General features: G+C 27.4%; 2 protein-coding genes across 3 annotated transcripts; both read right to left on the bottom strand.

Moving 5' to 3' along the window:
- Positions 1-77: 77 nt before the first annotated feature.
- Positions 78-2,988, bottom strand: LOC112744833 (uncharacterized). The gene is made up of 4 exons (XM_072234084.1): positions 1,997-2,988; positions 1,441-1,681; positions 734-851; positions 78-613 (listed from the first exon to the last, which is right to left on the bottom strand). Exons 1-4 carry the CDS (start codon positions 2,665-2,667, stop codon positions 522-524), a joined length of 1,122 nt encoding a protein of 373 aa, XP_072090185.1. The 5' UTR covers positions 2,668-2,988; the 3' UTR covers positions 78-521.
- A 7,755-nt stretch (positions 2,989-10,743) lies between these two features.
- On the bottom strand, positions 10,744-15,560 carry LOC112744831 (protein LAZY 1-like). Of its 2 annotated transcripts, none has more exons than XM_072234076.1 (5): positions 15,397-15,560; positions 15,198-15,267; positions 13,592-14,472; positions 12,476-12,674; positions 10,744-11,105 (listed from the first exon to the last, which is right to left on the bottom strand). In XM_072234076.1, the coding sequence occupies exons 1-5, from the start codon at positions 15,400-15,402 to the stop codon at positions 11,086-11,088; spliced, it is 1,176 nt and encodes a 391-aa protein (XP_072090177.1). In that variant the 5' UTR covers positions 15,403-15,560; the 3' UTR covers positions 10,744-11,085. The 2 variants fall into 2 exon arrangements, with proteins under 2 accessions (XP_072090177.1, XP_072090178.1); XM_072234077.1 differs by having other exon boundaries at positions 13,592-14,448; positions 15,397-15,553.
- Positions 15,561-17,869: the final 2,309 nt, after the last annotated feature.

Genomic DNA, 17,869 nt, shown 5'->3' with positions numbered 1-17,869 from the left:
ATTCAAGAAATCCACTCGGATGTGACATTCTCTGCTGGATTGAAACTTTGAACTAAAAAGTTAAAAAATGACTATGATGGCCAGAAAAGAAGCCACTTCATTAAAATTGGTGAAAATATAAAAAAAAACTGAGATACAATTCTTCCGTTTTGAACAACACACTACCTAGAAGGTACACCTCTAATCCACTGAACTCAACAACATGAACAGCAAAAAAACAGAAGCCGGTGAAAAACTAGGGAAAATTACTCTAGGGGGTAGTAGCTCAAACTCTGCAGGGCAAAACCTGCTAACTCAACAAATGTCACAAGAGTCAAAGATGATTGATTCTAAATGTCAGCAACAAAATGATGAATGCCTAGGCAAAATGAGATCCTCCTTGAGGCCAGGAATAGTACTATCAGGAGAACCAGAGAGATGGCAGGCCAAACATTTTTCAAGAGGCGCCATAATAAATAGGGCGAAGGAATTCTACTTCTAAACTCATTTGTCTACTCCACAAAATTGCAGGCCCTGAAGCCTCACAGTACAACAGCAACCTTTTCTTGCGAAACAAAGGCAGATGGATGTGCAATAAGGGGCTCATAATGGTCAGCTCCAGCGCCACACCAACCTGCAATAAGGGGAATGGAATTACTTAGAAATTTCATTAGGAAACAAACACCATGGGAAGAAAAACATGAAAGGGAAAGCATGAGCAAAAATAGTTATGTACAATCTTGTTCTGCATTACCTGTTCCTTTCATGAAAAGGAAGAAGGGAAGCTCTGTAATTTGGCTCCTTGGACGGTGGGGAAGGAAGAAAACACAATTTTCTTCATCAACCATGGCATCAGAACCATGTGCTTGCACCTGAAGATGATAACAAATTCAGATGGAGAGTTTGATGATGGATAACCACTCACAAACATGTACATAAAGTTATATTCCTGTTCATATAATTGATCCTTCGGTATATGTCTATATCATTTGTTACAATATCAGGAGCATGCAACAAATACACGATGACAAAAGTGGGAAAATAAGAAATTAGGATCTCCACAAATACACCATTATAAGGGTCGTTAAGCAATGATATCAGGTCACAATCAAACCTGTAAAGAGGAGAAGTATAAAATTCAACAAGCAACAAATGCGTGATATTACAATTTGCAAATAAAAGCATCACTTCAACATCCGGAAAAGAAACAAATAATTGGATGTGTTACATTTTACACAGGTCTAACACAATAATATCCACAGTAGCAGGCCAAGACTCCAGTTACATACTATTAAATTCAACTATGCAGTGATTCATCAAATTATAATACTATAAAAAATAATGCAACAACTTGCATCAACAAAATAGTTAGAAACAACACACATATTCACATAAGAACCTCTAAAACATGGCAACATCTCTGTGGAATATCAATCCAAAAGCTCCCCATATTTTTCTTACCACATAAATCTCACGCTTGAACTCAGTTGCAAGGCACTCAATAGCAATATCATCACCGAAAGCTGCAGCATGACCTTCTCTGTTCTCATCTACAGATAACAAACCTTCCTCAGTATATTGCAAAGTGATGATATCATATTCATCATCAGCAGAACCAGAGATCAACATGTATTTGGCCCAACTTGGACCATCATTCACCGGAATACACCTCTCTTTGTAAATAGACTCTGCCGCCATTTCTCTTCAATCATAAAACCAAAAAACACCACAAAATAAAAATCACACAATGGAAAAAAAAAAAAAAATCCACCACAATTGAAATTTATAATTAAACAATCTTCAAAACAAAATATTCGGAAACGATTTCATTTCTTATTTTCAAGCTCAAAAAATAAAATGTAACAACAGAGATTGTCAAAGTAGTTTCACCTATGCAAAATCGAGAGTAGGCTTTTTTTTCTTATTTATTCAATGTGTTTTTCTACAGATTTTTCTTCAGCTATTCGAAATCGATTTCCAAGAACGAGCGAATCGTTAAGAAAGAAAGAAGCGATACCTTTGCATGCCGAGGTGAACGAGCTCTTCGATGGCCGAATCGAGGGCGAACCTGTCCTCTTTCTTGGCCAACAACTTCACCTCTTGAACGACGTGAATCCCCCAACCGTTCTTCAGATCCGGCGAGTACATGTGCCGGATCGCGTCGTCTATCGCTTCTCTCTCCTCAAATCCCGCAGATCCAAGATCCTCCAGAAACCTTGCTACCGTCCTCCGCCGCAGCTCCCGCACGTCGAATCCGCCGTCGTCGTCGCCTCCTAACATCGCTTTCCGCGACGCCGTGAAGAGGCAGTTACCGTCGGAGGAGACCTCGCCGCCGTGAGAGAGGCGGAAGACGACGGATCTGAGAGAAGATGACGACGGCGAGGAGGAGGAAGACGAAGAAGAATCGTCATCGTCTTCCTCATCCTCCGGCGGTGGCTTCCATAGTACGCCTTTAGCGTGCAGCCTCTGTAAGTGGCGCCGCTGCTGGTCCTCCAGACCTATAACGTCCTCCCAACCGCCGCCGACGCCTCCAACGGCGGCAACGTTGGTCGGAGCGACGAGATCTACAGTTCCGATGGCGTCCATCGGCGCCGTAGATTTCTGATCCCGCCAAGGAAGAGCCGCTGACGGCGAACCTTGGAACGGTTCGGCGGCGACGGTGGTGGAATCGCAGAGAAGCTTCCCCATTGTTGCAGAGATTCAATGTGTGTGGAATAACGGTTTTTCTTTTTGTCTTTTTTTTTTTCTTTTTCGAATTTTTTTCGGTTTTCTTGGTTTGTGTGGTTTCAAAGGTGGGAAGAGTTGCAGAAGAGAGAGAGAGAGAGAGGAAGAGAGAGAGTTAGGGTTAACGGATAGATGGACGGAGCGGGAGAATGAGACACGTGGATAAATCTGAACGTTAACGTTATTCTGTCCTTTCTGACTGTTCCTCCTCACTCCGAATATTCTATTTATATTTTTTTCTTAATTACCGTTACCATTATTATTATTAATATAACATAAGATAAATTATTATTATTATTGTTACAAAAAATCTATTATTATTGTTACAAAAAAATCTATAAAATCCCTAATGAAAAGTTTTTGTCTAAATATACTTATTATTAGTTCTCCACCAAAAAAAAAAATTATCATTAGTTATAGTTATTACTTTATAATAAAATTGTGAAAGAATAGAAAAAGAAAATAGGAAAAAATTTTATTAATCGTTAATTGATTGAATTATGAAGATAAAATTAAATATATTGATTGAATTATGAAGATAAAATTAAATTATGAGTTGTAAAATTTTTTTATTGTTGTCATAAATTAAGGTGAAAGAATGGTTTAATAGTTTATGTTTAGTTGTTTTTTTTCTTACTAAAATTATTAGTTAAATGTTGACCATGATACTAACTAAAAAAGAAAAATCTAAAAAAAAAAATAATAAATTGCCTATGAAAGAAAATAATGGGTGAAAAATAATTTAAAATTCTAAAAATGGTGATACAAATTATTAAGTTGAAACTCTTAATTATGCTGATATTCAAATAATTAATTTTGAATTATGATACCTTTTTAAATATATTTTATTATTATAATAAATGTAAAAAAATTAAACTATTTTATGTATATATTAAACTTAGTTATTAAATATATAGTGATTAATTAATTTGATAGCTGGTACATAAACATTTTTTTAAAAAATTATTAAGTTCAGTTAACAAAACAGTGGTATGAAAGATGAGGCTGAAAAATACAGAATAATATTAATATGAAATAAGTAGTCATATTTTGAAAATAGTTGGGTTATAATATTGGCCACGAAACGTGGTTGTTGGGGTGGCATATTCTCAATGCTTCATTGGTGGACCAACGATGATTGGAGGCTGCAACACCATCAACCATACCCCATATGTTTTTATTATATTGCATTTCGACAACTCATTTTTCTCATGCTTCATCATACTCCCACTCTGTTTCCTTCAACCTCAACGAGAAAAGGAGCTATTAATAAATGGATAATATTAAAAAAACAAAAAAAGTCAAAATTTATTTTATTTAATTTTTATTAATTACTACAATAATAGAATAAGATAGTCATTCGTTTTTTATGGGGTACAAGATGGTTGAAAATAGGTGTAATTTAACTTTGTGATCATTTTTTACGAAAAATGTATCTATAGAACCGAAATAAATCAATTTGATCAAAGGGAAATGATTAGGCAAATAATATATATATAAGTCAAACTCAAGATCTGAATCATATCTATTATTATCATGGAAGGCGTTACTTGTGACGTGAAAATTTACATTCATTTGTTTTTTTTTTTTTAACGTAAATTTAATAATTAAGAACTATTAAATGGTAATTTAATCAAATTTATTAAATTATCTAATAATTTTTGAATATTAATTTCATATAAAAATAGCTGGTCCTTCAATTCATAAGATTTTAATTGAGTTAAATTTTAAAGTAGTTCCTAAACTTATACTCAAAGTTCAAAGTGATCTCTGAAGTTAATAATTATTTAAATTTGTCTCTGAAATTGTCTTCTGAGACTCATAATAGTCTCTAAACTAATTTTTGTCCATCATTATCATTGAAAAGGATTGAAACGATGTCATTTTGTACTTAAAAAAACTCGTTTGAGTCCTCCCTCTCTAACCCTACTATTTCACGCTCAACACTCAACACTACTTTCTCACTCACAACGGCAGAGGCAAACTTTCTTCAACCCTCTCTATTGCCGTTTCTCGCTGGCCTCCGTCTCGATGCTGTGCCGCTCGCCTCCCAACCTAGTCTTTTACACTCCTCAATATTCTTCTTCTCACCACCACGAAGATCGAAGTGCTTTCTGACTACGCCGTCCAGATTTCGCACTTTCTCATTGTTTTCAAGCGCTCAGTCAACCGCTCCCATTCCTCTGTCGTCACCGTCATCGCTCTCAAGCGCGCTACACTTGCCGGCAACTCCAAGGCCCACCAACAGCTCCACAATAGCGGCAGCTTTCCATTCCTCTCTACTCGTAGCCGTCTACACTCTTCTCTTGTCTCCTCTCTGTGTTCCTCTACATCCTTTTTTTTCTCAGCGGACAAGGTGAGCCCTTTTTTTTTAATTTTTTTTAGTTATTTAATTATTATTGTTTAATGTTTTGGGTGATTATTGCTACTGCTGATTCTGTTTTAATGTAGCTACAATGGTTATTTTTTTGTTATTTGTTATTCTGTAATTATTGCTATTTTTTTGTGATTGTCGCTATTTAGGTTGATTGATGCTTTTTATTTAGGTTAATTGATATTTTTTATTGTTGTTGATTTTTTGTGTGATTTTTTGTGATGGTTGATTTTTTTAACTCTGTAATTTTTGCTGGTTATGATAATGATGTTGTTATTATGAAGTTGAAGAAGAAGAAGAACACTATCAAGAGAAGATAATTGGTGAAGATAATTGAGGATTATATTTTTTTTTATAAATACAAAACGACGCCGTCTTAGGAATTAGAATTTTTTTTATATAAATACAAAATGACGTTGTTTCAATCCAATTCAGCTCTCCAATGACAATGATAAATGGAAATTATTTTGGGGACTACTATGAGTTTTAGAGGACAATTTTAAGAATAAATTTGAGTAATTATTAACTTCAAAAATCACTTTAATGCTCAAGTACAAATTTAAAAACTACTTTAAGATTTAACCCGGTTTCGATTGGTTATTATTTTATGTAGGTATCTCCATGAGTTATGGATAAAATTCCATCATTTTTTTTACATGAAATTTCATCTTCTGTATGCAAATATAAATAAATTAGTTTTGATATAATCACATGTGCGTATTGATAAGTTTGCAAAAAATTCCTTAAAAAAAGTTTACAAAAAGTTGATTGGGCCACAACTTAGCTCACAGTCTAATAATCTTTTTGGATTAGGCCCAAATGTGTATTTAAATAGTAAAACATAATTAAATGAATACATTGCTAATTAAAGGGGAAAAAAACAACAACAACAAAAAATGGACATAATTCTTTGTAGGAGAAATTGCTAAAAAAACTTTTAGTAATTTAACTTCTTGAACGTCTTAAATATTATATTTTATATCAATGTAAATATAGTTGCACAATCTAGTATTCTTATATTTGGATGTAGCCCTCCATTTTAATGCTTAAACATTAAACATTTTATTTTCGTCAATTTCTTTAAGATTTTAATAAGGTTCATTTTTTAAATAGTTCTTATAAGATCGAATATTGTATTCTTTAGTAATTATTAGACAAAATTTTAACTCTCTATTTTGTTATATTTTATCTAAATTGTTAAGATTTAAAATGATAACTTGTTAAACAAGTTAACCATATTTAAAAAAAAATTAAATGAACTACATATTATTTAAAAAACAAAAATAAAGCCTATGATATGCCATTTATTTAGTATCTCTAATTGCAAGTTACTATCTAAGAATTACTTACAATCACTCTTATATGTTCAATTATCATAGTTATATCAAGAATCCATAAATATTATCATTTTTTATAATCCTAAACTATAGAATCTAATACTAAAGTAAAACATATGAAAAATAATATGAAATAAAAATGTATGGTTAGAATGTAGAAACCTCTTTATGAAAAGAAAACACATATCTAGACGCATACAGAATCTAACACAGTACATAAAATTCTTTAGACCACAAAATTATATCCTTTGTGTAAAGCATCTGCAAAATAATTTAACATGTTTGTGTCTCCTGAGGTATAAGAACATGTTACATAGTATACGAACATTACACTTATACTTAGAACTTAGAAGGATTTTTTCTTGTCAGTGGTTGCCTAGGAAACTTGTGTGTATTATTATGTGACAAAGGTCAAGGGAAACACACTATGCCTAGGAATCTATCAAGTATCTTTAGGGTGTGTGTGGTTCAAGTATTATTTTGTTACAAAGATTCCATTCCCATGGAAATCAAAGATACCCAAAGGAAATGTGGGAATTGAAATGATGGTATTCTAATTCGTTGGAATCAAACTTGTTTAGGAATAATTTTTCAAACTTTGAACCAAATATGGGAATATGATATTCTCATCTTAAAATTTCTAAAAATTATTTATAATTTCTCCGACCACACACATCCTTACAGTAATTGTATTAAGATTTTTTTTTTCTAAAAAAAAGAAATATCTCTTTGAAGGAAAATTATTATGGAACATAAACTTTGAATGAGAAGACAAAAGCATAAACAAGCAAAACATTTTTATTTTAATGTAAAATGCATCTAATTTTTTATTCAATCTAATAAGAGTTTAATTTTAATACACTAACAGTGTAAAAAATTTATACAATAATTTAATAATTGGACTCATAAATTTATTTGGATTACTTTTAAAATAATGAATTTAAAAATTAATTATTTTTACAAATATGATAATATATAACTAGTTATCTTGAATTTGTAGAATTCTTTTACACTGAGTGTATGTATAAAAATTAAATTTAGCAAATAGTACTAAAAACATATAAATACAGAGAAAAGCATAATTTTTCTTATTTTTATCTCAATAATTCTGTAAGATCCTCTGAAAATACTTACTAGATGGTAAATACTATTTAGGGTTTAAAGTAGTCTTTTAAGATTTTTATTTTAATTTTTAGGAGCATTATTATTGTATTGAATGGTTGGTTCTTGTGTAAAAGCTAAGCATGTAATATTAAAAGGATTTAAGTGCTTACCCCTAAATAGCGTTGATGTTAAATCAATTGTAACTTTCTAACAACCGGTTTGTCACATTATGGACATTTTTCAGAATAGTGCTCTTATTGTCATTGGTACGATTATTTTTATTGGTCAATCATTTTTAGATATAATTGAAATAATAATAGAGATTGAATCAAAATCAAAATACATTACACTTCTAAATTAATCATCTAAATCTTAATATTAGAATAATTATTCGTACATCTAGTGAAATAAACATTCAATATATCAATTATTCACATTATTTAGTATTTTCATTGTCTGTCTATATTTTTCTTTTTAAAAATAAAGTCTTTTACATAACCAAATTTAATAGTTACAGTAAATATGCATTTTTTTGTTCGTCTTCGTATCCTTTCTTTTTTTTTCTTTCCTCTTCATACATTTTTTTTTCTTTTTTAATTGTTTTTTTCCTCCTCTTATTTCATCATTATTATTATCACCGTCATCATCATCAATATCGTTTTTTTTTCTTATACGTTTTTTCTTATTCTTATTTATTTATTTATTTATTTATTTGTATAACTTTTAAAATTTTACAAAGGAAAAAAATAAAAACAAAATACAAAAAATTATAATCAGTGACGGATTCAGAAAATTTTGGTAGTAGGGCAAAATTTATATAACATCATAATAATTTTTATAATAAAAATAATATGTGTATATAAAAAATTAAATATTAAATTATCTATTAACCATTATATATATGTGTATAAATATATGTATTGTTTAACTTATTTTTAATATGTATTTTATATTTTAATATATATTTTATACAAATAATTATTTTTTATGTACATATAACATGATTATTGTTATGATTATATTTTATTATTGTAAAATATAATTAGCTTTCAAAATATCTAATATATAAATTATAATACTAAAATAGTAATTTAAATAATAATATATAATTTAAAATTCTATTGTTTTAGGTTTTCTATTTTAAAAAATTAAATAATTTTTCTCTTAACACTACTATCAAAATTTCTCTCTTTTTATATATATTACTAAATAATTATATAGAAATCCACTTCCCAACGCAATTAGAAGTCGACTCTTATTGATATTTATAGTTAAAAAAGTTCTTTCAATTAATATAGTTGCTATGCAAAAATTAAAGCTAATTTAAAAAGAAGATAAATAATATTCTTTTGAGTTGATTTTTAAAATGGAACACTAATTTCGTTTAAATTTGAGAATTAATTATTCTAACGAATTTCTAATATAAAATTTTTAAATTGACGATTAAGTACCAAAAACATAGTAAAAAATTATTGTGGGGTCAAATTTAATAATCTAATGGGGGCAAATAAATATTATTATCATATACTACTCAAAAAAATTTTAAATCGTAGTGGGGGCGCTTGCTCCCACACCATTGTACATAGAACCGTCCCTGATTATAATGATAATGATGATAACGACGGCGATAAAAAAAATAATATTACAATTTTTTTATATAAAACACAGAAATAAAATAAAAATGAAAAAGAAGAAGATATGTTAGGATCGGAAAAATTTCAGTACTATGGTTAAAAATTTTCAATGATATTTTTAAAAAATTTCGATGCTATTTGATTTTAATAACTTTTAATTTGTTAAGAAATTTTCTGTGTCACTATTAAAAAATTTAACTATCAAAATTCAAAAATTTTTTGTGTTAAGTTTAAAAAATTTTGATATTATTTTTCATCATTGTCATCATCTTCTTATTCTTCATCATTGTCGTTATCTTTTTCTTTTTTTTCTTCATATTCTCCTTTTTATTTCACTTTTTCATATTTTTTTTTGTTTTCTCCTCTTAAAAAAATAAAAACAAGAAAAAAATCAAACAAAAAAAAAAAAACTACAATAATATTAAAAGGAGTAGAAACAGAAATAAAAAGATGCATCAACAACATCAGCAATAGAAAAAAGACGAGAAAGAGAAAATATTAAAAAAATAAAAAAATACAAAGAAGTGTGTAATTCACGCACATTTTATGTCAATAATTTTTGTTGGGTTAAACCAATTTAATTAGACTTAATTAATAAAAATACTTGACTGTTTAGCGAAACTCAAAAATATATAATAAATTGTACGTGTATTAATAATAATGAGTATTTTGGTTAAAGTACACGAAAAATTAGCTATCATATTAGCTATTGGCATAACCAAAAAATAAAATATTAAAACTAAGTAATAATTTTGTATTTATACATAAATATATAATTATTGGTTTAATAGTTAATTTTTTATGTGTACGTAATTTGTTCGTACTCATTATATATACAACATTATTATATTTTAATTTTTATTAATAAAAGGGTAAACTATTATTTTAGTCTTCGAAGTTTAGGCTAAATCCTAATTTGGTAGCTAATGTTTTAAACATCTTATTTTAGCTAATCTTCAAAGTTTCACACAGAGTCATTATTATTCCACTTTTAAATTTGATATGACTGAGTGACGTGAACATTAACAATAATTTTAGTTAACTCATTTTTTTTTAGATGTTAGAGAAACATAACCAAAATTTTTTTTATAATACTTTATCTTTTCATTCTTCTTTTCGTATATAACCTCAAATCCTAATAATTAAATATCAACACTCCAAAATAAAATAAAAAATCATTTATTGTAGTAACTGCTAGAGGATCGATTTAATTTTACTTACGTACTGAAATTGAATATTATCGCATCTTAAATACGTTAAATGTTCGTGTCAGATTTAATAATAAAAAAATATTAAACTCATTTAAAATTGTTTGAGATTAAAATAAAATATTTGAAATATTACAACCACACAAATAAAAAAATGTGAAAAAAAAAGAGATAAAAAAAAAAGATATGTATGTATAAGTCAAATTATCATCAACCATGTTTTAATTTAGGTAGATCATTGAAATAAATAAAAAATAATGTCATATCACCGTCTCTCAAATGAATATAATTATAATTGAGTTCTAAATCTAATTAAAGTTAAATTCCAAATCATTAATTGGTTCCAAATCAAGAAATTAAACTTGAGATATTTAGTGAATATATAACTCAATAATTTCTTCATGGTATCCAAACATCATGTGATTGTATAGATAAATTCATGATTACAAGAGAAATCCTTACAGTTTCACATTGACCACCACTATGAGGTAGACAATGAAGATGCATGATCATGACTACCTCAATTATTAACTTAATCATCCCAATTAAGTTGCTTAGCTTCTTCTTCTATATATGATAATAACAACAACAATAACAAATAAATAAGTTCAATAATGTATGTTACAACTTATTACAAGCACTGATCATGATAAATAAATAATCATAGTAATAAGAACATACATATATAACATCTTAGAAACCAGCTCAAATTCCACCTTTCCCTTTCAGAGCTCTAGAACTAAGTCTGCATTGCACACAAAAGTAAATTAAAAAATTTAAAAATAAAAATTATATGCTACATATATATTCATTATTATTATAGTAAAAATTAAGAGTGTGTTTGGTTTTTATTTTTTATTTTTTATTTTTAATTATATTATCTTTTATTTCTAAAATTTTGTAAATAAAAATTAAATATTATTTTTTTTTATCTTTTTTTTTATGTAAAATTTTCTAAAAGCATAAAATATTAAAAATAAAAACAGACTCTAATTTTTTAAACCAACAATTCACTAGAAAAATAGTAAATGAATAAAGATTTAAGAGAAGCAATTAAGAGAAATGCTAGTTGTTATTTAATTTTCAGTCTTTATTCAACATTTTTAAGGATTTATTATTGTTTTAATTAATTTAAATATCTACTTTTATGTATTAATTATTTAAAATATCAGAAGAATTACTTCTTTTTTATTTTCTATTTTTTCTAAAGACTGAATAAAGAACAATATTTAAATGATATTTAATTGCACTGAACAATTAATAGCAAAATAAAAATGAATTAATAGAGAATGATATTCGAGTTAGGTTCGAATTTCAATAGTGTGAAAAATGAAGTGTTGGGAGAGTTTTGAACCCTAGTGTTTGACCAGACTTGATCTCCAAATATTAGTGGTTGATATGAAAGTGGGGATCGAAAAAGAACAATTGACTAACCAACAAAATTATTTAAGACTTTAAGATTGCAATGATGAAGTTTCGGTTTTTTACCACATGGTTGCACATCCAATAATGTTTCAACTTGAAACAACAAAAAATTAAAAGTCATGTTGTAAAATCATGTTAAGGAGTGCATGTGACTCAGAAGGTTAAACCAATAGCTACCTTACAAATTAAACTTATGGTGTTCTTTTTTTTTTACAAAAAATAAAAAAATTCAAACTTACGACGTCTAAATGAATATAGAAAGATTATGTCATTTGAGTTATATTTTTTTTTACTAAAGATATGAGACTCGAACCCACAACCTCTTGATTGAGTATGGGGAGACTATGTCATTTGAGCTATTACTCATTGGCCATTTGAATTATAATTTATTGACTTAAACTTATGGTGTTTTCATCTATTAGAATACTGTAAATTAATTTGTACCAAAACTATCAATAATATTTAAAAAATAATAAAAAAATTTCATCCGTACAGTTTTAAATTCTCTTATTTAATATTTATTAGTTATTACTAAAAATAAATGTGATATCAAATGTTATATGTATAAAATAATTTTAAATATTATTTCTTTAATATTACCGAAATATATTTATTTATGAAAGTACTAAAAAAATTAGAGTGATAATTATTTCGAAATGAAGAGAATAGTGTATTAAATTTGATACTTACAATCTGCATCTGTTTTGATCCAGTGCTCCCTGTTGATGAATGAATCTTCATTTTCATCATAATCTGGATGAACTATTTCACTACCTTTGATGTCACTCATAATCTTCTTCTTGTTCTCATTTTTTCGGTGTTGTTTAGAATATTTATGTGCAGCTGTTGAGCTTTCTGGATGAACTTTCTTGCGAAACATATGCAGAATCTACATATACATGCCAGAGTTATAGTTAAAAAAAAATTATAAAATCTATTATAAAAGGTAAATAGTATATACTCTTACATTAAAAAGATGTCATAAAAAATTATTATAATTTACTAAAATTTGTAAAATAGTAAATTCCTTAATAAAAACTCCTTTAAAATTGACTAATATTATACATAATAATTATAATATCTCTTGATGACTTATTATATATACAATAAAATTGTCAATTATATAATATATTATAATAATACAAAATACAAGAATAAGGTCAAAAAGCATGCAACATATTCCTTCTAATAATAAAGATATCATTATTTGTTACTATCTTAATACAATATAATAATAATAAAAGTACATATGATAGGATATATGATAAGTTATAGAACATGAATAATAAGGAGAATTTTATGGTGCCTATTAATTGTTGTCTAATTTTTGCATAATTTATTTTTTGTAGTAAGTTTTGAGTTTTTAAAAATAATTTATTTTTATATTTTTTAAATTAAATATTATTTTTTAACCCTTTTTAGTAAATAAACACCACTTTTTAAACACCATAGCATTCACCTAATAATAAAAGAGACTAAGTACACACTATAATGTCTATATATATTTACTTAATTTACTAAAAAAAAGGTTAAAATTAATATTTAATTTAAAAAATATATAAATAAATAATTTTTAAATATTTAAAATTTACTACAAAACATAAATTCGACAATTTCGACACGAATCTTATAAGGTGAAAACTCAGGTGAAGTCGATATCTGAGAGCCGTTAGATGAAAATTTAGTCAAATCAGTCAAATTATCTAACGGCTCTCAAGTATTAACTTCACGTGAAGTTTACTGCACCTGAGTTTCCACCATCTTATAAACATTAAAGAAATTGCTATAATAATAATGTGCATGTACCTTATTGAGTTTTGTCTCAGCAGCAGAGGAAGAAGAATCATTCATTGATGTGGAGTTCCTTGAAGAAGCATGATGAAGGATCCTTTTCTTCAGCTTCTCTTTCACCAAATTCATGGCAGACTTATCACCTTCCCTTTTCTCTTCCTTATTTTCATTATTATTCTTTGCGCACTCTTCAGCCAACTTGCTTCTCTGAAACAATTCCCCAAGTGAAGTTCTGTGCTCTTTCTTTGTCGTCGCCGTCGCCGTCGCTGCTGCTGTCATAGTCGAAGAAGAAGAAGAAGAGGTTCTTGTTGTCTCCGACAACTCAATCGCTGTTCCAAAGAGATAACCCTGGAGTGGACAAACAGAACCACCATTATTGTTGTTGTGAGTTTCTGTTATTGGTTTTCCACTAAGAGTGATTATGCTGACGTGGCTACTCCGTCCAGTGCTGACGTGGCTGTTCCGTCCAGTGCTCACGTGGCTGTTCCTTCCAGAAGAATAATAATCAATGCTAACGTCATCAGCCCCGAGAACTTTTTCAAGCTCATCGTTAATGAGCTTGAGATCGTTCTCGGTGACTTCGTCTTCTTTCTCCGTGATACTTTCGACAGAAATGGCGAAAGTCGGAGTGGATGTCGGGTCGGAAACAACCTGATCCGAGGAAGATCCAAGTGTTCCAATTGCTAAGAACCCAGGGAAGAGATCATCATCACACATAGAAGATGGTTCAATATAATAGTCTTCATGTTCTTTTGTTGAATCTATGCCTGCAAAGGATTTTCTCATAACCTTTTGGTTCATGTTCTTGAAAAGCTTGACACCATGGTTGTTTGGTTTGAGATAGTTTTGTTCATCATCAAGTGGTGATTGCCCTGAAAGACAATTGCAAGAGTTCCCTGTGACACAATAACAATAGGGTAATGCTAGGTAAACAAAAAAAAACAGTCAGAATTTGCCTTATTTAGCATTAATTAATTGTCACGACAATTAATTAATACTAAATAAAGCAAATTAGGACTGTTTTTGGTTGATTTTTTTTGTTACCAAACATTTCCGTAGCAAAAACAAATGTATATATGGGAACAACATGGGATATGTAATGTTTTAATTTGTGAATTTGACTTATTTTTCTTATAGTAATAATCCTAAAATTTTTCTTTTTAAATTAAATTTATTGAAACTATTTAGCTTTTTTATATTAATTTCTAATTCAAACTATTTAGCTTGAAGTATAGTTCATACTGTTTGAGTTAGATCTTCTACTATTGCAATGCATGCAAAGTAATTAAGTTTTCAGAAAAACACTCAGATATAGATTAAAATAGAACATAAAATACAAAAAAATATCCATTATAAAAAAATTAAAGAAAAAAAAAATTCGTCAGAAATCCAAATTTTAAACTAAATTTCTTTCTCTGTTTAGCACGAAAAATGATATTTGTATTATTTTTTTATACGTCTTTTTTATATATTATTTATGGTATAAAAAATAAATATTTTATCTTCTCTTATTTGTTACTTCTTATCTAAAATTAAAAATGTATAAGAAAAAAATAAAAAGAAAAATGCATATAACATTCATCTTAGAAGAAAAATATATATATATATAATATCTTATTACCTATGACCAAGTCTTTGAATGGTTCACTACTATTATTCTGGCGAAATTTCCTATGCATCCAGCCAAGTAACTGTATATACAGCAAAGAAATATAATGTAGAAACCAACTTAGAAAAAAGGGTATAGATTAAACTTGAATTTGCTTCTACTATAGGCAAAAAATTGATGAGAATAATAATATATTATATATAGATCTTACCTTCATCTTTTGGTGATGATGGTATTCAAGAGAAAAATCTTTGCTTCAATTCGCTAACTTGTATGTGAGGATTATTAGTTGAAGAAAGAAACTACTCTTTTTATCAAAGCTTAATATGATTGTAGTTTATAATAATAGATCAGAATATATAAGAAGAAATTGATGAAGAGTAGTGGTGATGTCTTATACATTATATTTGAGAAAAAAACATAGAGATACTTACAAATATTGTTTGCTGTTATTTCTCAACATTAAGTCAGCAAGTGGGTCCTAAACATTGCCATGCAAAGGTCCAATTCATAGTATAAGGCTTATAATTTTTTTTTTATGCATATGTTGTATGTGAAATTATATTTAATTTATTTGTTAATTCTGGAGTCCATATATAATAATTATTTTTTAATTTGTCATATACACAAGTTGTCTCATATCTTATGTGTTATATATATTTCAGCAAGCATATTGTTCAGTATTGGGAAAATATATAAATTAATTAGATTTATTTTATTTGTTATTATATATTAATAAATTAATCTTCAAAAAAAAAAACTCTAACACTTAAGTCAAAAAAAGTTCTGAAAATTTTAAAATTAGAGATATATATATAAGAATAGGTACATGTTAATGTTACAAATGTGAGGAGTGTTAAAGTTAGTCTCACATCAAAGAAAACAAGAAAGAGTGATGAGTTTATAAGATGATAGACCCATTAACTTGCTGTCTTAAGGTTTTGAGTTGGATGTGATGTCTTCTCATTTTATGTTATCTCACTTGATTCCTCTATTTAGATTTGTTGTCTCTAAAAAAAAAGTGATAAATTTAGTTAATATTTTTTATATTTTTAAAAAGGTTTAGATAAGATAATATACCTCTTTAAATATAAAAATATAATTCAAATATAAAGATATAAACTCATATTTAATTTAGAGTGTTACAAAAAATACAACACTTTTTAATGTATTGTATGCAAAACTGTATAATGCAGATCTAATTCATTGAAACGATATCACTACAGATCTTTGGTATTCTCTTTATGTCTAGCTCATTTGGTTCTTTTCCATTATGAGGAAACATTAGATATATGTAACAATATCTCACACATAAACAATTATCTCTCTTTAATAATGCACATACATTTTAATTTTATTATTCTTCCTTAACATAAAGATAGTATGTCCTAATGGTCCCTCTGTCTTATAATATTCATTACATCCCCAATTTGGAAAAACATAGTATGTAGTGTACTATGAAGTAATAGACTAAGCTTTTTTTTTTTCATATGAAAAAGAAAAAAAAAAGTCTATGTTTCAAAGTCGTTAATAATTTAATATTTATAATGCTTTAATAATATTTTCTCTCTTTAAATTTTTTTTATAATTTTTAAAATATCTCTAATCATTATTTTAATTTTTGATATTTAATATAATTTTATTTTAGTTCTAATATTAATTTTAAAATAATATTTATACTCTAAAATCAGTTATTATGTATTTATTGTGTATAAATATATACATATATAATTTATTTTTAATGTATATTTTATATTTTAATATATATTTTATTTTGATGACTGATTTTTATATAACTAATACCACCCCTCACCAACAATGTCCTTCGTTTGTTCTAACTAATAGGCTGTGTTTATTTTTGAGAATAGGATAAAATAAAACACTGAGAACAAGACATAAAAGACAGAGATATAAAATTTTATGTTCTTGTATTATGTTTAGTGATAAACTAGAATAAATTATGAGAAGATAATTTATTTCCATTTTTTTCATCTAAAAAGTTTGAGAAAAAAAATATAATAGTAAAAAAATATAGTTATAAAAAATTAATAAGAATAATAAAAAAAAATAACAAATAAATTGTGTTTTTTTGTTAGTGTCTCTGTGCATTTTCTATCAGAATAGATATAAAATACACTAATTTAATATCTTTAGATACAATATTTCTATTCATATTTCATTTGTCAAATAAAATTTTGTATTTCTATATTCCTGTCTTAACGTCCTGTACCTGGAAACATAACAAAGTTAATACTTTTGCTCTTAATTCATGAAAGTAAATTATTTTCCAAATGTGATTCTGCATAATCTAGGAGCCTCATATATAATGAAAAGGTATAAGAACTGTTAATGTCTTGATGGTTAGTATTTCTATTCTTGATTGCCTTATTGCATTAGTTTCTTCTATTGTGCCATGGATAAGAAATTAGTAAGACTAATACTTGAAAAAAATCCCAAAGACATATATAACATTTGAAAAATAGCTTTTATAAAGTCTAAACGTTAACTCTTAAAAAAAATGCTATATTATGAATCTCGTATGACTAATACCTAAAAAAAAGTCATATAAAATAAACATCTGAAAAATCTATTTTATAATGAATTATTATTCTTCCGTGATAATTTATAATAGTTAATTTTTATTGTGATGATTCTCCTAAAATAAATCATTTGAACAGGAGCAA

Source organism: Arachis hypogaea, chromosome 4 (assembly GCF_003086295.3).
Source record: "Arachis hypogaea cultivar Tifrunner chromosome 4, arahy.Tifrunner.gnm2.J5K5, whole genome shotgun sequence".
In the NCBI taxonomy this organism is placed as follows: Eukaryota; Viridiplantae; Streptophyta; class Magnoliopsida; order Fabales; family Fabaceae; genus Arachis; species Arachis hypogaea.
This window is presented reverse-complemented; position numbering and strand designations above follow the sequence as displayed.

Excerpts from the sequence above, each read along its gene's own strand:
- LOC112744833 (XM_072234084.1), bottom strand. The coding sequence starts at position 2,667 with ATGGGGAAGCTTCTCTGCGATTCCACCACCGTCGCCGCCGAACCGTTC. Across the intron at positions 852-1,440 it reads TCAAGCGTGAGATTTATGTG|GTGCAAGCACATGGTTCTGA; the intron begins GTAAGAAAAATA and ends TATCATCTTCAG. Across the intron at positions 614-733 it reads CCTTTTCATGAAAGGAACAG|GTTGGTGTGGCGCTGGAGCT; the intron begins GTAATGCAGAAC and ends CCCTTATTGCAG.
- LOC112744831 (XM_072234076.1), bottom strand. Across the intron at positions 14,473-15,197 it reads ATTCAAAGACTTGGTCATAG|GGAACTCTTGCAATTGTCTT; the intron begins GTAATAAGATAT and ends ATTGTGTCACAG. Across the intron at positions 11,106-12,475 it reads GATCAAAACAGATGCAGATT|ACTTAGTTCTAGAGCTCTGA; the intron begins GTAAGTATCAAA and ends TGTGCAATGCAG.